The sequence below is a fragment of the Musca vetustissima genome, unplaced genomic scaffold (genome assembly GCF_032173495.1).
Source record: "Musca vetustissima isolate MV318-11 ecotype Yass unplaced genomic scaffold, APGP_CSIRO_Mvet_v1 utg44683, whole genome shotgun sequence".
NCBI lineage: Eukaryota > Metazoa > Arthropoda > Insecta > Diptera > Muscidae > Musca > Musca vetustissima.
This window is the reverse complement of record NW_026880735.1, coordinates 110975-138496: the sequence shown is the minus strand read 5'-3', so window position 1 is coordinate 138496 and position 27522 is coordinate 110975. Positions and strand designations below refer to the sequence as shown.

The following is a 27522-nucleotide window of genomic DNA, read 5'->3' as shown; positions in this document are numbered from 1 at the left end:
AGACTTTGGTCGAAAGGTGTGATTGACCCTTACTTCTGTCGGAGTAAATTTGGAGCGTTTTCCTGCTATTGAAAAATACTATTTGGTGAATAAGTGGTGTCAGCAAGAGGATGCCGACCAGAGACGTACCACAAGAGGTTGCTCAATATAAATAAATGGTTGAATGTTTGTCGGGGTGGTACCAGAAGGAAAGGATCGATTGGTCCCATTTTCGGACATGATCTGGGATTAGTACCGCTCGCTGGTTGCGATTAGCAAAGTTTGGATCCAATCGATCATTCTATTCGTTTGATATTAAATTAAAAAATTTTCAAAATTTTGCACTTAGTGGAGGAGGTACTAAAAGGAGTGGATCGATGGGCCCCATCTTGGGAATTATTCTAGGATTGTAAAAAATATTACGATGTGCAATGTTTGGATGAAATAGGACATTCCACTCATTTGTTATTGAAGTAACAAATTTTCAAAATTGTTACAATTTGTGGGGGAGGTTCCAGAAAGAGTGGACCCATGGGCCCCATCTACGAATTTGATGTATCCAAGGTAAAATTAAGATGTGCAAAATATGAATCAAATTGAACATTCGATTCACTTGATATGGAAATAAGACATTTTTAAAATATTGACACTTTTGGGGGGGGGGGGGGTGGTACAAGAAGTGGTGGATCGATGGGTCTCACCCTTCGTACATTACTTCGTAGAATTATTACGATTTGCAAAGTTTGGATCAAATAAGATCATTGATTACGTTGATATTGAATTAACAAATTTTCAAAATATTTTCATATTGTGTGGGAGTTACCAAAAGGAGTGGTCCGACGGGTGCCATCTTTGGACTTGATCTAGGATTGATAAAAAATATTATTACAGTAGACCACGGATATAAGAACATCCATGAATGTATTTCATATAATAAACCGCATTCATATATGGGTGTAAACTTTTCTTCTGTCCGTGTTTTTCTTAAATAAGATGTTCTTATATCCGTGGTCTACTGTATCTGCAATGTTTGATGCAAATCAGATAATCCCTTGGCATGATATTACAAAATAAGTTTTCAATAAAATTTTGACTATTTGGGGTGGGAGGGACCCGAAAGCATGGACCAATATTCCCCATCTTCGAACATGATTTCAGATTTGAAGACATATTATGATGTTTAAAGTTTAGATGAAATCGGTTACTCCCTTCGATAGTTATAGTGTGCACCAGACAGACTCATTTTGTAAATCGGCTTTAAATTATCTGAAAAAAATATTTCGATGAGGTTAATTTTTGCGTATCAAAGTGTATCATTATTCATAAGGCTGAGGGTATAAAAACATATATCATGAAAAATAATATTTTTTGTGTGTGTTTTATTAACGTTTGCTTTTGAAATCATAAAATAGATAACCCTGTGCAAATTTTCGCATAGGCTGAATTTTTCCACCAACGTTGCTGCATTCTGTCATTACGGGTCCATGGAATGCTAAAATCATATTTGCTGAAATTTGCAGATTTTCGTCATCTAGTCCACAGTTTTTATTTTTGAGGTTTTAGTCTCTATTGCTCCCGAGAACAAAAACTAAATTTAAAAAATCCGCATCTTGTTGTGAAGCTAAAAAATGCATTTTCCAAAAAAAAAGAAAAAAATTATAATTTGCCCTTAAAATAGGCTTTTTTAATCCCACCACACTATTATTTTCATAAATTGTTTTATTTCACTTTTATCATCAAAAAATTTATCAATTTATCCTCTAAAATAGTTTAAAAATCCAAGACTCAATATTGGCCTCCAAAATATTAGTTTAAAAATTTCACTCTCCATCATTGTGTCAAAATAAGATTTGTTTTGCCACCATAAGCTGTTAAAAAATGTTTTGTACACCGACCCACAACCCCAGCCCAATGATGAAAACATTTATTTTACATGGCATTTATTCGAACATACAACCATGCCGTTTTAGATTATTACAAAAAACAAAAAAAAAAACACAAATGTAAACTAACAGAGCGATAGGGTCATTGAATTTTTACGTAATAACTATGAACCTTTCTGACAGCTAGCCTGTCTGCCTCCCTCCCCACTCGCACCCACTTTGCTCGTCGTCACCATCAACAATATTTGTTTTTGTTTTCCAAATGCAATTTCAATTTCTTCTTAATTATGAAAAGTGCAATGAACACACTGCAAAAAATACCCCCCCACATATAAAAATAACAACAAAGTGCACACACACACAATCACAGCAATAACAACAACACAAAAAAAGGGATGATAAGTATAAACGTATAAAAATAAATGCAATTAGGCAAATTTGTTCCAGCGTTTTTTTTTCTTTTTTTTTTTTTTTGGTTAATTTATATTTTTAGAACTTTGATATATCGAGGACACTGTCATGCGAAAAATCTCTTAACATAGGTCCACATAGCTTTTGTTGTATATACATGTATATAATTAATTCAGTAAATAATGATTACTAGCATATTCCTCCTACTTCGTTAGCGAATATTGGAATTATTTAAAAACCAATACCAACCATTATTAAAATTTTAATGCCATTTAGTACCTATATTCTCTTGTAATACGTATTTCCAAAACTAAGTCCATACCAATCTGACCTCAAATGAAAACCAAATCTGGCCTCAAATGAAAACTAGCTTTATACATAATTTGGTATTATTTATTACGCTTTGTACTCTTGTAATATTTATTTCAAAAAAATATCGAAATTTCAATATAGGTTCAATCAAATTAATATACATTTCCATAACTACGAATTTCCAAAACATCCCGCATACCCCAATTTTAATTCCAAATTTTAGGATTCCAGCTCTATCAGTTCACCCAAATCCAAATTTAGTGTCATTTACACATTTACACAAATTTACAAAACCTCTTACATACTCCAATCCTATACACTAACTTCAAATTTTAGGATCACTCAAAATTCAAATTGTACCAAATTTTGTACCCATAATTGTACCAAATTTAGTACCCAAAACTTATCCTATTTCCTTCAATTTTCAGGATCACTCAAAATTCAAATTGTACCAAATTTAGTACCCATAGTTGTACTAAATTTAATACCCAAAACTTATCCTATTTCCACACCCTAACAGTGATTCTAAGTTCAAATTTCTCCCAATTCCAAATTTGGTACCATTTAGTACACATTAGTACGTTTTTCTAAAACGTTCTTTATAACCCAATACTGCACCCCCAACAATGATCCAAACTCCAAATTTCAGAATTCCAGTTCTTTCTGTCAGTTCAACCAAAATTCAAATTGTACCAAATTTAGTACAATTTAGTGTACCCCAGGTATGAATCCTACACTGCAACAGTAACCTTGTTTCCAAAATTCAGTGTTTCAGCTCTATCGGTTCACCCAAATTCACATTTGGCACCATTTTGTACAGATTAGTACAAATTTCCAAAACGTTCTAAATATCCCAATACTACACCTCAACAGCGACTCTAACTTCAAATTTCAGGATTCCAGCTCTATTGGTACAATATTTAGTACACATTAGTACGAATTTCAAAAATTTTCTAACTTAAAATTTTAACACTAGAACGCCGAAGGCGGTCATTTTGACTGCTTTCCAATTTCAAGTACAAAAGCAACTGTGCATTTAATGACACTTTTTTTAAAATATGGTGACTTTTTGTACCTCATAGAATTACGTTTATTATAAAAAATTCACCAAATTTAAAAAAAGTGTCATTAAATGCACAGTTGCTTTTGTACTTGAAATTGGAAAGCGGTAAAAATGACCGCCTTCGGCGTTCTAGTGTTAAGATCCCAACTCTATCGCTTCATTAAAATCAGTGTTGAACAGAACTAAATTGAGAGTAAGTGCGCGAGAGCGTAAGTGAGAGATAATCATCACCGCTATCGTACTATTTTGTGCATTAGCGACCCAAATCCAAATTTGGTATCATTTAGTACACATTACTACAAATTTCCCTAACTTCCCTCATATTTCAATCACAAATAAAATTGTACCAAATTTAGTACCATTTAGTACACTTAAGAAACGAATTTACAAAACTACCTACATACTTCAATTTTACTTTCCAACAGTAATCATAATTTCAAAAATTTACTATTCCAGCTCTAAATCCAAATTGTATCAAATATTGTACTATTTAGTACCCATAAGTAAAAAATTTCCAAAACTACATTCAAACCCTCAATCCTACACTTCAACAATACATAATCTTATTTCCAAATGTTCAGTGTTCCAGCTCTATTGGTTCACCTAATTCCAAATAGTACCAAATTTAGTACCATTTAGTAGACATTAGTACCAATTTCCAAAACTTCCTACTTACCTGAATCCTACACCCCGACAATGATCCTAACTTCAAATTTCAGAATTCTATTGGTTCACCCAAAATTCAAATTGTACAAAATTTAGTACACAAAAGCACGAATTACCCAAACTACCAACATATTTCAATTCTAAAGGGCAATTGTAATCTTATTTCCAAATTTCGTGGTTCCTGATCTATTGATTAACTCAAATCCAAATGTTACCAAAAATATAGTACCTTTCATACACATAGGTACAAATTCCAAAAAGTACCTACACTCCGACGTTTTAAAGATTCCAGCTCCATCCATACCTCCAAATTCGAATTGTACCAAATTTAGTACCATATATACGAAAAGTACTAAACGGTACTAAATTTGGTACAATTTGAATTTGGAGGAATGATTGAAGGTGGATCCTTTAAATTTGAAATTAACATTACCGTCGGTGTGTACGATAGCGATATGTAGGTAATTTTAGAAATCTGTACCTAGGTGCACGAAATGTACCAAAATGGTACTATATTTTTGGTAAAATTTCCAAAATCATCTCCTTATATCGACCCTACTTCTCAACCTTAATTCGCATTCCAAATTTCAAGTTTTTAGATCAGCTACCAAATTGTACCAAATTTAGTACATTTTAGACTTTTCGGATACTTATAGTTCGAATGTCCAAAAACCTCTTTGCTACATCTATTTTAAACTCCATCAATGACCCTCAATCCAAACCCCAGCCTTATCTGACCCCATTAGAACAAGATAATTACTAGAGCTATATAGAAGTATTTTAATACCTCCAGCCAGCCTTATGGCTAAACAGATGAGTTTGGACCCCATGTTGGACCAAATCCGTTTCTGACAATTTGGAGTCTTCGAAGTACATGAATTTCAAAATGAGTGTTTTTTTAATTAAAAACAAAATAATAGGAATAAACCCAGTGAGCAAAGCAGTATAGTCGGACGGGGCCGACCATATGATACCCTACACAACTTCCATGAAAATCTAACTCTCTGTGGTTCTATATTCTGAGTACAAATACCCTTTACCGCGGGTTGTGTTGTGATGTTCGGCTTTCAATTGTGGCCTATAGATCGACTCAAAAAACACAAAAAAATAAGTTTTCGGTCCAATTCATCCCAAAATTATTATCTGATCATTACCGAAAATTATAGGCGTTGTCATTGACCATAACTGGAACTTCATGCAAAATTTAAAAACGATCAGCGATATATTTCCGCCCTCTAGTGTGGTAATGGGTTACTAAATAATATCTCAGTAGTACGTAAGCACCCGTAAATATTTACGTGTAACTCCCACTTTATTAAAAACAGGCATGCTTATTCTTTGGCCCAATCCCCTTCTCCATTCGTGATGTTTGGGACATAATTGCGACCTCTGGACCGACCAGAAAAACCGACAAAAATTAAGTATTTGGTCCATTTCATCTCCTAAATATTAACCGATCTTTACCAAAAACAATAGGGGTCTTCATTGGCCAGAACCCATCCTACATGCAAAATTTCGTGAAGATTGGTCCATAACTATGGCCTGTTTCGTTTACAAATGTTTACAAATTATAATGGAAAAACGGACGGACTGACACACATGTCTAGATCGAGATATGATGATCGGTATACTTAAAGGTGGGTCTAGGACCAATATTTCGCGGCGTTACTAACTCATGGGGCTGCACAAAGCTATAATACCCTGACAACATAGTTATGTAGGATATAATGATGGGTAAATGGAAAATCCTCGGGATTTTCCATTTATATATACTTTTATCCCTATTGTTTTTGATTTTTTTTTAATTAAAGCACTCATTTTGAAATTCATGTACTTCGAAGACCCGTTTGTACTTGTTTGAACTCGATATTATTTGTTTTATTAATAGAGTAACTTCTGGTAATGTGGACCATGCGTCAAATGTGGACCACCCCCCATATCTAAGAAAATGCTTGAAATATGCCAATGCCGCCTTGATAAATGTTTTCCTAATTAGTGAAAACAAACATCAAACTTGGTTTTTAATAAATAATTGCAATGTTGAAAATTTAGTAGGTGAAAATGTAGCTCTGATTGCAAAAGTGTGATTTGAAAATTTTTTAGCACAATAGTCGAACGATTTTGTAAAATAGTCGAACATTTTGTTTTTCTCGAATATAAAGAGGTTATGTGGTTTTCTTGTTTTCTTTAACAAAAATACACGTTTATCTGTAATTACTTTCGGTTATTTTTAAATTTTTATTCATTTTTGAAGCCGATAATTATTTTTAAATAAAAATATACAATGTCGGGTAATGTGGACCACTATAAAAAAGTGGGACATTTTCATGAGGACGAGTTCGAAACAAGGGCGCATTTAATATGCGAGGAGGTATTCAATCCTCTGAAAACTCGATATCCGAAATTATAGGTGCCTCGGTTGGATAATGAAGCAAGGACCTTCAAAATACCGCAAATGGGGTGGTACCCTTAAATGGGGGCAATTCCAAAACATGGACCCATATATTTTTGCATTCATTGTTACCCAAGAGTGCAATAAATTGAAATTTATCACAATTAATCCACAACCTACTTTTAACTTACTGATCCTCATTACCCACACATACTGGGCCACATTACCCGCCAAGTTATTTTTATATGCAGTTTAGAGTTTTTTGAAATATAATGCAATAACATTTTTATGGACAAATATATATAATTTTTGACCTGGAATATAATTAGCCAACAAATCTACCATGCTGTGAAAACAATTTGTTTTTATTTTTTACCGTTGTTACGCCCACAATATCAAAAAAAGAAAATGGTGGTCCACATTACCCGAAGTTACTCTAGTATATCTATACTATATAGGCTAAAATACTGCATTCTCTGGCCGGCCTAATTATTTTGACTTTCTTTATTCTTCTCATTCATATATACGGCATAAAGAAAACAACAATAATAACAAACACAGCAACAAAAATATATTCATTTGTATTGTTTATATTTACCTGGCAGTCTCACACCTTTCTCTGTTCGTTCATTTAATCAATTTAGGTTAACACACATACACACATACAATCGAACAACACAAAAAATAAGAACGAAAACGTAGTACGTACTAACAATTACTGTCAACAACAGTTGTAGAGAGAGAGAGAAAGACTAACCAACAACAACGACTAGAGGGGGAACGAGTGTGATTGAGAGCACAAAGATCACCTGAGAGAATTTTAATCTGAATTAACAGCGGAAAATTGATAATAAAAAAATATCAAAATAAACATTCTCTCGCACAATACTTTCTTCGCCCGCCCCTCTCTCTCTCCCTATCTCTGTTTTGTTTGATCTCTTATAAAAAATAAATAAGAAAAATAAAACAATTTAAACAAAAAATGTATATATGTGTAGACATTGTATCTCTCAGTTATAAACAATCATTGAAACTGCGTGTACACGGAGCAGTCGGGTATTTTTTCTTCGGTTTTGCCTTTGGTTGTTGTCATTTCTGTCTTTCTTTCTGGCCACAATCAGTCGGAGAAGGCAATTGCGTATGACTACGTTGTTTTACGACACTGCGCCAGATGACAAACAGACGGACAATCAAGTGAATTTTCTTGTTGTTGTAGCGTGAATGTATGTATGTATAGTGTATGTTAATAAAACAAATTACGTCCAAGGCGTTGGACAATTTAACAAAAAAATAATGAAAACATTGACACAGCGTAAATCGCTTTGGTGCAGCTGACTCAACGACCTACTCTCTACACGAGGCCTGTAAAGAAACATTAAATTGAAATAACGCAATAAACACAAGACGACAGTAAATACAGATATACAAATGCCTCCGCACACATTTTTACGAACGTTTTGTTAATAAGTTTGTTGTTTTTTTGTTATTATTATTGTCATTTTTGTAGTCGTCGTCGATTGTTGCTGACCAACTTGACAAATTAATGTTGTTGCCGTCGTCGTCGTCACCAATGACAATCCATTGTTAATGATTACTGAAAATATTGTGTGTTTCATGTTTATGTTTCGTTTTACACTGGTGCGTAAAAGTATGCATCAAGTAGTGTTATATATTTTAAAATAATAATATGTGGTTCAGTGGTTTTACACTTTGGAAAAATGGAATAATATTGAAATGCTGTATGTGAATTTGAAATATTTGAAAGCCACCTTGTAAGTTTATTAGTATTAATTGAACCATAAGGAATAGCTGTTACTTCGAATAGAACAGAAAAGTTGAAAATTGTAGACAGGTACATTGAGTCAGGAATCCAAAAAAGCTTTACCATAGTAAAATATTATATCATTATAGGCCGGGGTTTATGAGGTCAAAGTCAAAATGTTATATTTCTGTGAATATAATTTATATATGTATAATGTTATATAACATTGGCATGGGTCAAAATATTAATATGAACTTGAGATCAACTAAACAGATAGAATTGTTGATTATAACGAAAGTGAAAATTATTAGAAATTTGAAGATGATAATCAAAAAATTTGTATATAAAACATATCGCTCATTTGCTGCAAGACAGGCATAATTCAAAACACGTAATTTTCGAGTTAATGATGCACGATTGTTCGCTCAGGTTGTGTAAAAAATGCATATGAATATGTCTTACACACTCTAATTGAGAAGCTGTAGAAGTTTCTCTGTCCCATATAAAGTTTGAGTAAATTGAAAACTTAAAGCGCATTTTCTGCAAAATCACTTTTTCGGAGTTATTTAAAAAATGAGTTTCAGAACAGTGCCAGAAGATATTTTAATAGTTATAACATCGATTGTGTTCAGAAATTTGCGACTGCTCATAAACCTGAGAGTTATTGCCAATAATATAAAAAAACAGCCTTTTTTATTAATTTATCTTTCGAGATGAGCTACATGATCAGAGTTGCAATGAAAAGGACAGCCAGAGAGATACTACATTCCCACCACTATGCGACGCGTTTCGCCGTTGGTTAAGCGGCTCATCAGGCATATTGGGTAATGTGGCTTATAAATGTCTTTACTTGATAAGTTGTATTTATGTCGACTATTGTTGCGAAATAGCATCAACGAATTGAATTCAACCGTGTCAAGGTTCGGACATTCGGCATCACACCAGAACATTCCTTTTCAGAGCAGATTTTTCTTGTAGTGACGGACTTTTTTTCCATACAGACTACAATATTTTTCTTCAATGGTATGCAACTGAATATTGTGCAACCTTAGGAAGATAAGGAGGTGGCTTTGAACGCTAAGGCGCCGGACATCAACAGATGCTCAAGCTGAATTTTTGAGTTTTGTTTTTATGCCTGGCGACGGATCATTCATGTAAATGTTCTTTTTATACCCTTCACCACACTGTGGTACAGGGTATTATGTCTTTGTGCATATGTTTGTAACAGGCAAAAATAATCGAGATAGACCCATGGTTCCTTTTGAGAATATGCATAGAATCACTTTCTGAGTCGATTTACGCATGTCCGTCTGTCCGTCCGTCCGTCCGTCCGTCTGTCCATGTTAAATTGTAAACAAAGTACAGGTCGCATTTATGATCCGAATTGGATGAAATTTGGCACAGGTCACTTAATTGGCCCAAGGACGAACCCTATTGAAATTGGAGAAAATCGGTCCACGTTTAGGCATAGCTCCCATATAAGGGTACCCCAACATTTTCGGTATTTTGAGGTTCTTGAGCGCGTTTTTTAACTGAATTCGCTGAAATTTTGTACTTTGAGTTCTTACTGGGTAGCACATCTCCCTACCAAAAATTATAAATAAAGGTCCCTTTTTTCGGATAGCTCCCATATAAGGGTACCCCAAAATTTTCGGTATTTTGAGGTTCTTGAGCGCGTTTTTTAACTGAATTCGCTGAAATTTGGTACTTTGAGTTCTTATTGGGTAGCAAATCTCCCTACCAAAAATTATAGATAAAGGTCCCTTTTTTCGGATAGCCCCCATATAAGGATACCCCCAATTTTCGGTATTTTGAGGTTCTTGAGCGCGATTTTTAACTGAATTCGCTGAAATTTGATACTTTGAGTTCTTATTGGGTAGCAAATCTCCCTACCAAAAATGTTAAATAAAGGTCCATTTTTTCGGAGAGCCCCCATATAAGGGTACCCTCAATTTTCGGTATTTTCGGGTTCTTTGGCTCGTTTTATAACTAAATTCTCTGAAATTTTTGTACATTGGGTTCTTATTGGGTACCAAATTACTCCATTAAAAATTATAAATATAGGTCCAGTTTTTCTGGTAGTCCCCATATAACGGTACCCCCAAATTTTTGGTATTTTGGGTGTTCTGATCGTATTTTTCGTCCGAATAGACTGTAATTTAGTACGTCGAGTTCTTATTAGGTAGCAAATCTCTCCAAACGAGATAGACACATGGTTCCTTTTGAGAATATGCATAGAATCACTTTTTGAGTCGATTTAACAAAAAAAGGTCTAAGTTTCGTGAAAATCGGTTCAGATTTATATATAGCTCCCATATATATTTTCGTCCGATTTAATGTAAATGGTGCACCAAAGTCCCTATATATATTTCGATTTGCACGAAATTTGGCACAGCGTAATGAATTATCTCTACAATGATGTGTGTTAAGTTTCCTGAAAATCGGTTCAGATTTAGATATAGATCTCATATATATTTTCGTCCGATTTAAGGTAAATTGTGCACAAAAGTCCCTATATATCTCTCGATTTGCACTAAATTTGGCTCAGCGCAATGAATTAGGTCTAGAATGATGTGTGTTAATTTTCCTGAAAATCCGTTCGGATTTAGATATAGCTCCCATATATATTTTCGTCCTATCTTTCGGTTTGCACTAAATTTGGCACAGCGTAATGAATTAGGTCTAGATGTGTGTTAAGTTTCCTGAAATCGGTTCAGATTTAGATATAGCTTCTATATCTGACCAAATGAAAAATTTAGTATAGGTTCCAGAATGGCATGTTTATGGATCGATTTTCATGTTAGTGGTCCTTCAAAAATTCGACGTCTGTTATGATTCATCGGTTGAATATACCCAAAGTGGTGAAGGGTATCATATAGTCGGCCCCGTCCGACTTTACTGCTTTCCTTACTGGTTTTATTTTTATTAATTTCTCTTTCGAGATGTGCTACATGATCTGAGTTGCAATGAAAAGTCGTTGAAAATTGTATGTAAAAATTTATTAAAACAAGTAAAAAGAGCTTAAGTCTAGCTCTTCACATGTAGTCCTTGGGGCCCTGATTTCAGCAGTATACTTCTTTTTTGAGGAAATCGGTATTTCCGGAGATATGGGCTTCCAAAGTTCAAATTCACTATGGCAATATGTGTATCATTTTAATGGGTCTCCAAAATTCCGCGAGATCCTTCTGAAAACACACAGGTTGCAAAAATTTAACTACGGCTACGCGACAGTACTTTGAAGACCCATATCTCTGGAAATACCGATTTCCGCAAGAAAAAAATACTGTTATAATCAGGGCCCCAAAAACAACATGTGGTAAAAATTTCAAAACGATCCGCGAGGGGGCCCTAAACTTATTCCTTCAATTCAGTTTGTGAAATATTGACCCTTTGTGGGGGAGGTAGCAGAAGGATAAGACCTACGGGTCCAAACTTCGGACATGATATAGGCTTGTTAAAGGTAATAGGTTGTGCAAAGTTGCGTTCAAATCGGACATTTCATTCGCCTGATATTGCATTTATAAATATTGACCCTTTTGTGGGGGAGGTACCGCAAGGAGAGGGCGGATGGGTTCCATTTTCGGACCTGATCTAGGCTCGCTAATAGTTTAGGCACCGTTTGGTTCGAATCGAACACTACTTTCGGCTAATATTGAATTCATAAATATTGAAAATGTAGACCTATTGGTGGGCGAGGTATCAGAATGTGTGGACCGATATTCCCCATCTTCGAACTTGAAGTAAGTTTGGAAAAAATATTAAGCTGTGCAAAATTTGGATCAAAGAAGTTACGGCCTTCGAGAGTTATCCTGCGCAGCAGCCGCCAGACATACATTTGTTAATCGACTCCAAATTGTCTAAAACGGATTAGGTCCAAAGAAACACGGGGACCTAAACCAATAGTTCGATGAGATACATTTTTGCCGTATCAAAGTGTATATACCCTCATTAGCCACATCAAAATTAGTAGCTCCCATATAACCATACCTAACAAATGGTGGTATCTTGGAGATTTTGGACAAGTTTTTCAAACGGATTGGCTGTAATTTGGTCATTTTGATTGTCATCGGTTAGAAAATCTTCTGACTACAATGTATAAATATTAGTACATATATCCTAAAGAAAACCTCATTAGAAGATCTAGATCTATATTCGTTCAAGTTGCGAAGTACCGCCATATAATAGTACCCCTACTATTCAATAAGTTCAGAATTTCAATCAAATAAATAACATTTAGGTTTAGGTTCTCAGTGTGTGGCAAATCTTTCTACATCTTTTCAATATCTACGTCTACGTCTTTACATGGAACCCATTTAACGGAACACTTAATTTTCAGTAACTTGTGGTACAAACTGTCTGTAATTTATCATGCTGACACCTTAATGGTTAAATAACTTCTTCAATAACACAAGTCACGCAATATTTTCGTTGACATTCAGGTCTAATCCCAATCTCGTTAGTTTGGTATTTCGTTTGCTCCAGCATAGTTCTCATCTGAAAGTCTCGACAAACTTTAGGTATTTTGACTATCCAACCTCATGGTAGATGGTATAAAAATTCAATGTGGCAGAAGTTAGCCTCCTGTTTATACCCTTCACCACACTGTGGTACAGGGTATTATGTCTTTGTGCATATGTTTGTAACAGGCAAAAGCCAACGAGATTGACACATGGTTCCTTTTGAGAATATGCATAGAATCACTTTCTAAGTCGTCCGTCCGTCTGTCCATGTTAAATTGTAAACAAAGTACAGGTCGCATTTATGATCCGAATTTTATGAAAATTGGTATAGGTCACTTGTTTGGTCCAAGGACGAACCCTATTGAAATTGGGAAAAATCGGTTCAGATTTAGATATAGCTCCCATATATATTTTCGTCCGATTTAAGGTAAATGGAGTACTAAAGTCCCTATATATCATTCGATTTGCACTAAATTTTGCACAGCGTACTGTATTAGGTCTAGAATGTGTGTTAAGTTTCCCGAAAATCGGTTCACATTTAGATATAGCTGCCATATATATTTTCGTCCGATTTAAGGTAAATGGTGTACTAAAGTCCCTATATATCTTTCGATTTGCACGAAATTTGGCATAGCGTACTGAAAGATGTATAGAATGATGTGTGTTAAGTTTCCTGAAAATCGGTTCAGATTTAAATATAGCTCCCATATATATGTTCGACCGATTTAATGTAAATGGTATACCAAAGTTCCTATATATCCTTCGATTTGGACGAAACTCGGCACAGGGTACTAAATTGGGTCTAGAATAATGTGTGTAAAATTTCTTGAAAATCGGTTCAGATTTAGATATAGTCCCCATATATATTTTCAACCGATTTAATGTAAATGGTTCACCAATGCCCCTATATATCTTTCGATTTGAACGAAATTTGGCATAGCGTACTGGATTGAGTCTGGAATGATGTGTGTAAAATTTCTTGAAAATCGGTTCAGATTTAGATATAGCTTCCATACCTATTTTCTTCCGATTTTAAGTAAATGGTGCATCAAACTCCCCATGTTTGTAATTTTGACATGGAATTTTGATCAATGCATAAAATTGAGCATATAATGACGTAATTGCGTTTTGCAAAAGTTCAGATATAGTCCATATATATCCGACCGAGTTCGTGTTTATGGATTGATCTAAGTCGGTTCACATTTAGATAAAGGTCTGTTAGGATGCATCTGTTTAATACACCCATAGTGGGGAAGGGTATCATATAGTCGGCCCCGACCGACTTTACTACTTTCCTTACTGGTTATTTTTTAAAATAATATTTTTTTCAACACCTAATTGGCTTTTGGCTTAAATCCTATTAGGAATCTCTATATGTCAGATTGAAGACTTCTCAATTGGTACTTGTTGCTTACCATTTAATATATTTTTTTGCCAACATACTTTTTACCACAACTGTAAACATATATCCATTAAAAAACCTACAACAAATATACAACTATTTTCTGTTGTGCGTTGAAATATTTATTTAGTTTTTTTATTATTATTTAACAACACACACATACACATTATTAAAATGAGTGTGACATTCATTGACCAACTATTTTGTATTTTCATAATTTTCAAGACGTCGTATTACGACCACTTTGAAATGTTTGTTTCTAAGTCTTTTCGTGCCCCCAACAAACATTTCAAACCCCCGCATTAAGTAGTGTGTATGTGTGTTTGGTTTGTTTTTTTTTTTCAAAATGTCTGAGAAACCCATTTCGCTTGACTTGGCGTCTACAAAAGCAAAAATTTACAACGTCATGTAATTGATGGGATGGGATTGAGCGAATGAGTGGATGGATGAATGCATTGTGGTAGGAACAACCAACAAAACGTCAAGTGTTGGACAATTCAATGTAGACTTTGTAGCCTATCCACGACACTCACTCGCCACTTTACATTTGATAAAGTGTGACGTAACAATTTATTTTCTTTATTTCATTTTTTATTTGCCTTTTTTCTATTTTTTTAATGTTTTCATTGAACGTGATCATGATCTTTGTAAAATTGTGGTTGTTGCCACTTTTTCAATGTTTATTTGAATTGTTTTTATTATTATTGTATTTTTTTTACAACAAGGGTGTTTATTTTTTTAGTTATAACGTCACATTTAATTAAATGTGGAAACTACATGACTGTGTCGTACAAAACGGAAAAAGACGTGTCTTAAATTTTATAAAATAATTTTGAAATAAAAACCAGTAAGGAAAGTGGTAAAGTCGGACGGGGCCGACTATATGATACCCTTCACCACTTTGGGTAAATTCAACAGATGAATCTTAACAGACGTCGCATTTTTGATTTTCACGAGACTTAACACACATCATTCTAGACTTTATTCAGTACGCTGTACCAAATTTCGTGGAAAACGAAAGGTATACAGAGACTACACCTTTTTCCTTAAATCGGACGAAAATATATATGGAAGTTATATCTAAATCTGAACCGATTTTCACGAAACTTAGCACACATTACTCTAGGCTTAATTCAGTACGCTGTGCCAAATTTCGTGCAAATCGAAAGATATATAGGGACATTGGTGCACCATTTACCTTATATGGGAGCTATACATAAATCTGAACCGATTTTTATGAAACTTAGAACACACCATTCTAGGCTTAATTAAGTACGCTGTGCCAAATTTCGTGCAAATCGAAAGATATATAGGGACTTTGGTGCACCATTTGCATTTACACTATATCTAAATCCGAACCGATTTTTCCCAATTTCAATAGGGTTCGTCCTTGGGCCAAATAAGTGACGTATGCAAAATGTCATCCAATTCGGATAATAAATGCGACCTGTACTTTGTTTACAATTTAACATGGACAGACGGACCGACGGACGGACATGCATAAATCGACTTAAAAAGTGATTATATGCATATTCTCAAAAGGAACCATGTGTCTATCTTGATTCCTTTTGTCTGTTACAAACATATGCACAAAGACATAATACCCGCGCCCAATAACCCCAAAATACCGAAAATTGGGGAGTACCCTTATATGGGGGTTACCCGAATAAATTGACCTATATTTATAATTTATAGTGGAGAGATTTGCTACCTAATAAGAACTCGACGTACTAAATTACAGTCAATTCGGAAAAATACGATCAGAACCCCCAAAATACCAAAAATTTGGGGGTACCGTTATATGGGGACTACCAGAAAAACTGGACATATATTTATAATTTTTAGTGGAGTAATTTGGTACCCAATAAGAACCCAATGTACAAAATTTCAGAGAATTCAGTTATAAAACGAGCTCAAGAACCCCAAAATACCGAAAATTGTGGGTACCCTTATATGGGGACTATCCGAAAAAATTGACCTATATTTATAATTTTTAGTAGGGAAATTTGCTACCCAATAAGAACTCAAAGTACCAAATTTCAGCGAATTCGGTCCAAAAATGCGATCAAAACCCCCAAAATAACGAAAATTGGGGCTACCCTTTTATGGGGACTATCCGAAAAAATTGACCTATATTTATAATTTTTAGTAGGGAGATTTGCTACCCAATAAGAACTCAAAGTACCAAATCTCAGCGAATTCAGTTAAAAAACGTGCTAAATATCCTCAAAATACCGAAAATTGGGGTGTACCCTTATATGGGAGCTATGCCTAAACGTAGACCGATTTTCTCCAATTTTAATAGGGTTCGGCCTTGGGCCAATTAAGTGACCTGTTCCAAATTTTATCCAAATCGGATCATAAATGCGACCTGTACTTTGTTAACAAAAATACATGGACGGACGGACGGACATGCATAAATCGACTCAGAAAGTGATTCTATGCATATTCTCAAAAGCAACCATGGGTCTATCTCGATTATTTTTGCCTGTTACAAACATATGCACACAGACATAATACCCTGTACCACAGTGTGGTGAAGGGTCCCACGTATTAGCAGACGATTTAGATAAATATATTAAGCTTTCAAACAATTTTTATAAAGACATTTGATACTTAATCTGAATATCAAATTACAACCAATTTCATTGGAAATCTTCCCCAAAATCTCCAAAAATGCCGGAGGGAATATCTAAAAGGTGGTCAAAAGAGGAAAAGGTATTCGAAAATATACACAGGTTTTATTATTCGTTTAAATAAGGTATATGTCTAATTAAAGATGTTTCGGATTTTAATGTTGATCAAATATATAATATTGACCCTTTTTGTAGGATGTACCAGAGGTAATAGGTTTTGGTAAAGATAATAGGAGTGGACCAATGGGTCTCATCTTCGAACATGATCTATTATTGGTTATGATAATAGCTTGTGCAAAGTTTTGTTCAAATCGGACATTCCATTCGCCCGATATTAGATTCATAAATATTAAAAATTTAGACCATTTATGTGGGAGGTACCAGAAGGAGTAGATGAATGGATCCAATCTTCGGACTCGATCTAGGCTTGGTAAAGATAATAGGTTGTATAAAGTTTGGTTAAAATCGGACCTTCCAATCGCGTGATGTTGTACTTATAAATATTGAAAATTCCGATCATTTGTAGGGGAGGTACCAGAAGGAGTGAACCAATGGGTTCCATCTTCAAACTTGATCTGGGCTTGGAAAAGATAATAGGTTGTGCAAAATTTGTTTGAAATCGGACATTCCAACCGCCTGATATTGGATTCATAAATATTAAAAATGTTGACCCTTTGTGGGGTATGTACCAGAAGGAGGGGACCAATTTCTCCCATCTTCAAACTTGATCTAGACTTGGTAAATGTAATAGGTTGTGCAAAGTTTGGTTCCAATCGGACATTCCATTCGTCTGATATCTTCATCGTATCAAAGTGTATATACCCTCATTAGCCATAAGGCTGAGGGTATACATATTTAACATGTGTGGAGGGATGTATTTAAGGAGCATCATCTTAAGACCCGTCCGACCCTGGTATTTTCCTCACTAGAGTTTCAAGCTTATGTCAAAATCGATATTTTGGGTTTTCACTGAATATAAAATCTCTCTACCTGAAATTATCAATATTGTCCCCATGTTTCGGGATAATTGGATACAGTTTAGTATTTTGAATTGCCAATATTTAGCAAGGCTTCCTACTGAAAATTTATCCAATTTTTGGGATAGCCCCATATAACCATACCTCCCAAATTTTGATATTTTGGTCAGTTTGGGTACATTTTTCAAGAGAATTGGCATTAATTAATTAACATTGTGTAGACAATCTTTTTACCAAATATCAATATTGGTCCATATTCTAAAGATGACCCCAATATAACGATACCTCTAATTACTTGGGATTTTCGGTGAGTTTTTTAACCGAAACGATTCCAATTGGTTCTCCTCCTATCAAAAATGTATCATTGCATAGGCCTCAATATATAAAGCTTAAAAACCTTTTAAAAGACCAGCGAAATTTAAAAAAAATATTTTTGTTATCCAAATGGTCTCTAATTTTATATTTGGAATTCTCTTTGGAATTGGCTGTGGGTTGCAAATTTTGTTACTCAAAAGTACCAATATCTGTATTTTGATCATGGTGGAGGTGTAATTTGGAAATGGCCAAGACATAATAAAATTGTATATTTATTATTTTGTCTAATATCCCCATTATTCATCGCAAGAAATTTCATCTGAAAATTATAACGTAATATTTTCATTGCTTACCAAAAAAAAAAAATAATAAATAAAAACAAAATTCAAGGTTAAAATGTCCGACATTTAATCAATCTCTGATTGTTTTTATTTATTTTTGCATTTTTTTGTTGTTGTTTTTTTTTATCACCACAACAAATTTCAGTATGGGATTAATTTTTTCTTGACATTTGCCCAGTAGAGGTTAAACAGAAATCATATTATTTTTTTTACTTGATAAACAATCTAATCAATTGTACACATTACCCGCATACCTATTTACTGTGTTGAAAATATACATATTGCAATAATTAATAGAAACAAATAAATAAAGGAATAACGCAAAAAAACGTAAAACGAGTAAAATGTTTCTCTGTTCTTGTTGTTTAAAAAAATTATAAAAATTAAAAAAAATGAAAGTAATTTTTTTTTATTTTGAAGATTTTTCAAGGTCATTATCTGCAAGTAGTCTCCGCTGTTTCTCTCTCCCACACTAACGATTTCCAACCCGACCTCCCTGCTCCTGTTATTTTTACACCACACATATATACACTCATTGAGAGATAGAGAGTTCCACTCACTCAAAAACAAATTGGTATCATGGCCATTTGATTAACATTGAAATGAAACGGTTTCTCATCTGTATCTCATTCGCTATCTCCATATATCAGTCTTTTGTTAGTGGTTGTGTATGTGTGTCTGTCAGTTCATTTTTTTGGGGGAATACTTTGAATATCAGAGAAAGTTTTTTTTTTCAATTATTTGTTGATGATGGGGGAGGCTGAGGCCGAGGGACGGGTTGAGGGAAGATGTAAACATTTGGTTTTGTTTTTTTTTTCTTCTCAAACAAAATCACTTTCATTTCTTTCGAAAATCATTTTATTTTTGTTTCATTTCTTGAGAAAAAAAACAAAAACAGAATAATAAACACAAGCTTCCTTCAACATCAAATAGATGCCATAAATTGGCTTTTTTTTTTTTTTGCTCGAACGAAATGTGATGATCTTATGACAAAATTTGCTCACATCCACGTGACCCCCAAAATTTATATTAATAGGAAATTAAATGGAAAAAGATTTAACAAAAGTTTAAAATACTCGTTCTAGTGGCTAAACCATATACGAGATCAGTTCGAAAAGTGCTTAGCCTGTTACACATGTTAAATTTTGTTTCGATCTGGTAACTCCTTCATATAGAAACAAGCGTTCAAAGAAGACGGATTCACATTTTTTTACAATAGAAATTAGAAATGCTTGCTTTCAATGTAAAAAAATGCGGATGCGCCTTTTTCAAAATGTAGAGGGGATTCTTGATTCTTTTTATAACTCACACAACTATATTGTCAGGGTATTATAGCTTTGTGTAGCCCCAATAGTTTGCAACGCCGCGAAATATTGGACCTAGAACCATCTTTAAGTATACCGATCGTCAAATCTCGACTAGCTGAGTCGATGTAGACAAGTGTGTCCGTCTGTCCATTATAATTTGTAAACACAATACAGGCCACAGTTATGGACAAATCTTCACCCATCCTACATCATCTTGCATGTAGGATGGGTTCCGACCAATGAAGACCCCTATAGGTTTTGGTAAAGATCGGTTAATATTACTAGATGGACCAAAAACGTTATTTTTGTCTGGTCGCAACAGAGACCGTAATTATGGTCCAAACTTCGCGAATTTTAAAATGGAGAAGGGGTTGGGGCCAAAAAAATAAGCATGCCAGTTTTGATAAAGATCGGCCAATAGTTAGCCGTTCAAATAAACCCTAACTTTTGTGTGAACAATGACAAAATTTGTATTTCTATAACGTATATATTTACCCCTGAAGGACGAAGACCCGGTAAGTTGATAGTATATCCAAGAGGAGTGGTTGACCTTTAAATTGCTACCAAATTATATTGTCGTTTGCACTCGGATGTGGGAGTTAAATATTTACAGATGCTTACGTATTCAGATATTATTTAGTAACCTATTACCACACTAGAGGGCGGAAATATAGAGCTGATCGCTTTGAAAATTTCCCTGAGGTTTCAGTTGGACTACGCCTATAATTTTCGGTTATGATCAGATAATAATTTTGGGATGAAGTGGACCGAAAACTTATTATTATTATTATTTTTTTTTTTTTTTTTGAGTCGATCTATAGACCACAATTGAAAGCCGTACATCACAACCCACGATGAAGGGAATCTGAACAAGTAATTAGAAGGGCTGTACTGAATATTTGTAATATTCGGAAAATATGTCAGTGTAAGGAATCGGAATAAGAATATTTTAATGTGAAAAAAAGTGAGTGGAGCAGTATAGTCGGGCGGAGCCGACCATATGATACCCTGCACAACTACCACGAAAAGCTAACTTTCTGCGGTTCTATATTCTGAGCCTGGGCAATATATCGTGATATTTGGACCCTTTTTACCGATTATAGATCAACAACTCCACTTTCTAACCCTGGCATATTTTACATTTTTATTTTTTTTTTTTTTTTTGTGAAATAAAGTGATACAAATAAAAAATTGGTCACTTTAGGTTTTGGTTGATTTGGAATATTGACCGATCATCATCTAAACAACTGCTCTAAGTATTCGGTCAGATCCCTTCACCTTGTAAAATATGTGATGTTCTGCATATAATAGTTGCCTCTAGAACGACTAGAAAATCTGACAAAAATAAAAAGTATATACGCCCCAGAATACAAATTTTGTAATTTTTCACACAAAAGGCAGGGTCCATTTGAACTGCTAAATATTCGCCGATCTTTATCAAAACAGGCATCCCTTCTCCATGTAAAATTTCACGATGTTCGCACCATAACTGCGGCCTCCAGAGCGACCAGAAAAACCGACGAAAATTAAGTATTTGGCCATTTCATCTCCTAAATATTAAGCGATCTTTACCAAAAACAATAGGGGTCTTCTTTGGCCAGAATCCATTCTACAGGCAAAATTTCGTCAAGATTGCTCCATGAATGTGGCCTGTATCGTGTTTACAAATTATAATGGACAGACGGATGGACACACATATCTAGATCGACTCAGCTAGTCGAGATATGGCGATCGGTATACTTAGAGGTGGGTCTAGGACCAATATTTCGCGGCGTTACAAACTCTCGAGGCTGCACAAAGCTATAATACCAACATAGTTGTGTAGGGTATAACAATGCTTGAAAAAATACTTTTTAAATTTTTAAAGAATATTGTAACAATATAATTATTATGTGATTCTCATTACAATATTATAATCTCAAGACAATTTATTGGATTGCTTTTAAAACATTTTGAAAGAAATCCCTACCTTTTATTTATATTGTTTTTTTTTTATAATTAACACTCAAGTGCTATACATTTTTAAAAATATTTTATATACAAAAAAAATAATATTGCGTTTATTTGTTAATATGATTTATAAATAACAAATACATACATGTAGCAGCCATATGGAGAATAAAAACAAAATGCAATGCATTGAAATTGTTGCATGTGTGAGGAAATTTATTTAGACGCCACCTAAAACCAACTGCGCACCATGTCCCACCACATCATCAGGTTCAATAACTGTGTCAGCAAAAAAAATACCACGATATTGAATATTTCTCATATTATTTTTTGTTATTATTATTATTATTGCGTGTTCATATTAATATTCTTTGGCAATTATATTTTTGTTTTGTTTTTTATTAAAACCAAACGTAACTAGGCTAACAACGCCCATTAACTATTGCCACAGGTTAAATACAATTATTGATAATTTATAATAAAAAGAATTTATAATTATGGGGTAGATAGGCAGTTAGGTGGTGGCGAAGTGAAAGAAATCATATCGATATGATTTGCAATTAAATAAAGTTTTATTTAATAACTTTTTTTATTAAACTATTTAACTGTTTATTATATTTTTAATTTATTTCGAATTTAATCAAATACATGTTGTGCGATTCCATTTAATTATGAAATTAAAATAATAAAATACATAACTCTAGGGATCATAAAATTTACCACAAATTTAATACCCCTGTCGGCATTATTAATGTATTTGTGGTCCCTTAAAATCGTAGTGGTGTGGAAAGCTTACAAAAATATGCATCTCTAAATATTCGTACATACATACATATTTACATATATTTGTGTATATTCGGAAATACTGCAAACTTTTAGTATATTCGCATCCTATTATTATTATAATTTGTTATGCCCGATTTAATTGTTTTTATATTTTTCTATTTCAGATACGGCTGCTATGGATCCAATTTTTTATTCACCATCAAATGTCATACCTTCAGAAAGTAAACTTGCAACATATATGGTAAGTTGAAAGAGTGAAAAATATAAATATAAATTAATTATGAACAATTTTAAAAATAGATATGAAATTTATTTATATATACTTTTTTTTTGGAAATTTGCTACTTTTTAGATTTCAGATAATAAAATGAAATTTAATATATTTTTTATATTAATGTGTATGAGCAACTTAGTTTAGTTATTATGACGATTCAACTATCATAGAAGTATACCTTTATCTGTCCTGGGAATTTTAAATAAAACCTATGATTTATTTAAAATTATATCAAAAAAGTTTTTACTAATTTTATTCGAAGTTGCCTATTTTCATTACTCCACTACATTCTATCTAAAGAATGTCAGAATTATTATTTACAAACCAGTGAACGGAGCAGTATTGCCGGACGGGGCCGACCATATAATACTCTACACAACCACCAAGGAACTCTAACTTTCTGCGGATATTTATTCCGAGTCTGGGCAATATTTCGTGATAATTGCACCCTCACCAGCAGCTCTTCCTTACACTGACATATTTTGTGATTATTACTAATATTCAGTACAGCCCTTCCAATTACTTTTCTAGATTCCCTTCACGGTGGGTTGTGTTGTTATGTTCGGCTTATAATTGTGGACTCGAAAATACACAAAATTCATTTTTGGTCCATTTCATTCCAAAATTATTATCTGATCATCACCGATAATTATAAGTGTTGTCTTTAACCATAACTGGAACCTCATGGAACATTTTCAAGCGGTCTGAGTTATATTACCGCCCTCTATTGTGGTAATGGATTACTAAATAATATCTGAATACGTAGAAATCCTGTACATATTTAATTGCAACTTCCACATCCGAGTACATACAGCCATATAATTGGTATCAATTTAAAAGTCAACCACTCCTCTGGATACACTATCAACTTCTGGGGTCTATGTCCTTCAGGAGTAATTTTTATCAAAACAGGCATGCTTTGGCCCCTTATCCATGTAAAATTGTTCGATGTTCCATTCATAATTGCGGCCTCTGGAGCGAACAGAAAATCAGACAAAAATAATGTTTTTGGTCAACTTCATCCCCTAAATATTAACCGATATTTACCAAAAAATCAATAGGGGTCTTCATTGGCCAGAATCCATCCTACATGCAAAATTTCGCGAAGATTGGACCATAACTCTGGCCTGTATCGTGTTTACAAATTATAATGGACAGACGGACGGACACACATGTCTAGATCGACACAGCTAGTCGAGATATGATCGACTCAGCTAGTCGAGATATGATCGGTATACTTAAAGGTGGGTCTGGGGCCAATATTTCACGGCGTTACAAACTCTTGGGGCTGCACAATGCTATATTATCCTGACAACATAGTTGTGTAGGGTATAAAAACTGATGTTCCAGTTTTATTGAAGACGAACAGATGGCCTTCCTCTGTAACGAATTTTCGAGAAATAGGAATTGAAAACGCGAAACGAGTGAGTTTTTTTTAATTGCTGAAAATGGAAAATATTCCAAATAGGGTCCTAACGACCGACGCATAAATAGATATTTCAGCAAAACGAAACGACACAAGTCTTGGCTCTAATGTAAAACTTCAGTGTATAATTCCTTGAAAGGCATGGATATCTCCTCTATAGGATACCAGATAGTTTTATTCTTCTGTTCTAGATCCGAATATTTTCTATACAAGTGCTGAAAATCTTATTTCTATAAAAAGGCCGGAAGTTCTCTTCTAGAGAAGAAGTTATTTTATAGAAAAACAGAAATTTTTCTACACAAAATGTTTTCCACAGAAGTGCAGATCGTATTCTATCGAAGAATAGATTGTAGAAGTGCAGAGAATATCCAGAATGTCCAGACAATTTTCGTCTATAGAAGATCCGAGGATTTTATGTTGTAAAGGCTCATGTATCTAATGACAGAATGTCTTCTATAGAGGAAACTAGAAGGACTAGAAGTACAGAGGATCTTCTACATAAGTGCTGGGGGTATTCAATACAAACATTTTTGTTTATAGAAGATCCGAAGATTTTGTTTTATAAAAGATCTTGTATAGTTTTTCTATAGAATTTAATTTTATAACCTTTATTTTTATATCCTCAGCCTTATGGCCTTATGAGGGTATATACGCTTTCCTTTGACCATTGGACCAAATCCGATTGAGGCAATTTAGGTGTCGATTTACAAATGTCTGTCCGACTATAACTCTCGAATGGAGTTTTCTTCCAAACTTATATCAAGTTGAATGACGGAAAATATCGGTCCACTCCTGCTGATACCTCCCCTACAAAATGGTAAAAAATTGCTTAAAATTAAGTTTATAATATCGTGCGAACCGAAGTTTGCAATCCAATATTTTAACCAAGCTTGTCTACTATTGGAAGATTGTGCTTATCGAACCACTCCTTCGTACTCCAGTATTTTGAAAATTTATAAATCTCATATGAAGTGAAAAATATTTATATTTTTACCAAGCCTGGATTCTGGCCCACCACTTCTGGTACCTTCGGGTAATTCTCTAGAAATTTTGATTTTTTTTATCAAATATTAAGCGAATTGAATGTGGGATTAAATCCAAACTTTGTAAATAGTATTATTTTAACAAACCTGGAATGTTCCAAAATTGGACCCATAGATCCACTCCTTCTGGTACTTCTCCCACAAAGGGTTAACATTTTGAAATTTGTGATTTGATACAAACTCTGCTCATCGTGTTATGTTCTAAATTAAGTCCGAATATTTGGACCGATGGGTCCCAAATATGAAAAACATGAATATTTTTAAGCCGCTATCAAATGAACAGAATTTTTAAGCATTGCACATCCGAAGGTGCGGCCCATTCGTCCACCTCTTCTGTGACTTCCCCCACAAAATATGAAAAATTGCTATTCAATTTCCAATGAAATGTCTGATTGGGGTCTATAGGATTGGGCGTTGTATAGACGCCCATGTTGCACATCTTATATGCGCCCACCTCTTATCGTAAAAAAATTTGAAAAATGTTTTCGCCATTTGAATCAAATACATCCCAAATCCCTTTTCCTTCCCTAAGTGTAGAGTGTGAGATTTAAGGCAACATTCTGTTTATAGGACAACCTCTTCCGACACCTCTCCACAACATATACCTTATAAAGTGATTAATAAAGCCTGTGTGTAATTCAGCAAATTATAGGCTGGGACTATATATCTGTAGGCAACACCGACTAGCACTCCTATAGAAGACTAAATGGAGAAACAAGGGTTATAGTAGAAAAACCAGAGGTCTAATTGTATACACAACGCCCATGTTGCACCTCTTATCGTAAAAAATCTGAAAATTAGATTTTTTCGCCATTTGAATCAAATACATCCCAACCCCCTTTCCTTCCCTAGGTGTAGAGTGGCAACATTTAAATGTTCTATTCATGTTTATATTATCCACTTTTGTCCTTCTGCAATATTATTAATATTTTTATAATAAATTTTTTATTTATATATATTTTAAATTTAAATATTGTTTTTTTTCTTGGAAAATATAATTACAAATAATCTTGAAAACAAACAAAAAAATAGAATCGACAAAATGTTGCAACGCCAACATATGGTATGAATGCGGGATTTTCCTTGCTTAACCTGGATTCACCGCTATCGATTAAAAAGGCGCAGGTAAACTATACATTATTATGTACATAGGAATCTGTTTTCTGCATAGTTTGTATAGTTTATTAGCTTGTAATAATAGTTGACATACATAGTTAACAATAATAGTAACAACAATATCAACATGTGTATATTCTATAGCAATAAAAAATGTATATGTGTTTGTGACCGTTCATTGTGCTTGTTTTTTTAGTTTAGAATGTGTTCCGAAGTTAGTTTGTAAATATAATTAGGCTCGTTTTTTTGGCACAAATGAGGAAGGATGACAATTTTACTTCATACAATTGGCCTCAACATAGCTATATGTAGAGCATGGAATCATTTAAAAAATGTACATTACCGAGCACATTCCTTTCGTTCATCATATGTATGTTCGTTTTTTATATTTAAAAGTTTTGGGATTGCAATTTTTTTCAATTGTTTTTTTTCACCACCTCACTGTGGTACAGGGTATTATGTCTTTGTGAATATATTTGTAACAGGCAAAAGGAAACGAGATAGACACATGGTTACTTTTGAGAATATGCATAGAATAACTTTCTGAGTCGATTTATGCATATCCGTCCGTCCACCTGTTCGTCTGTTGGTGTTAACTTGAAGAAGAGGTCGATCCGAATTGAATGAAATTTGGCACAGCTCATTTATTTGGCCCAAGGACGAACCCTATTGAAATTGGGAAAAGTCGGTTTAGATTTAGATATAGCTCCCATATATATATTTTCGTCCGATTTTATGTAAGTGGTGCACCAAAGTCCCTATATATCTTTCGATTTACACGAAATTTAGCACAGCGTACTGAATTAAGTCTAGAATGATGTGTGCTAAGTTTCGTGAAAATCGGTTCGGATTTAGATATAGCTCCCATATATATTTTCGTACGATTTAAAGTAAATGGTGCAGCAAAGTCCTTATATATGTTTCGATTGGCACGAAATTTGGCATAGCGTACTGACATAAGTTTAGAATGATGTGTGTTAATTTTCCTGAAAATCGGTTCAGATTTAGATATAGATCCCAT

General features: G+C 34.0%; 2 protein-coding genes across 2 annotated transcripts in view; one reads left to right on the top strand and one right to left on the bottom strand.

The window, feature by feature from the left end:
- Positions 1-27522, bottom strand: part of LOC133326553 (uncharacterized) — a 119697-nt gene that overhangs the window by 66565 nt on the left and 25610 nt on the right. The window lies entirely within an intron of this gene.
- Positions 1-27522, top strand: part of LOC133326547 (PAN2-PAN3 deadenylation complex subunit PAN3) — a 75272-nt gene that overhangs the window by 39532 nt on the left and 8218 nt on the right. The window contains exon 2 of the mRNA XM_061535175.1: positions 22807-22883. Coding sequence (XP_061391159.1) covers positions 22807-22883 — 77 coding nt within the window. The remainder of the gene's footprint in view (positions 1-22806; positions 22884-27522) is intronic.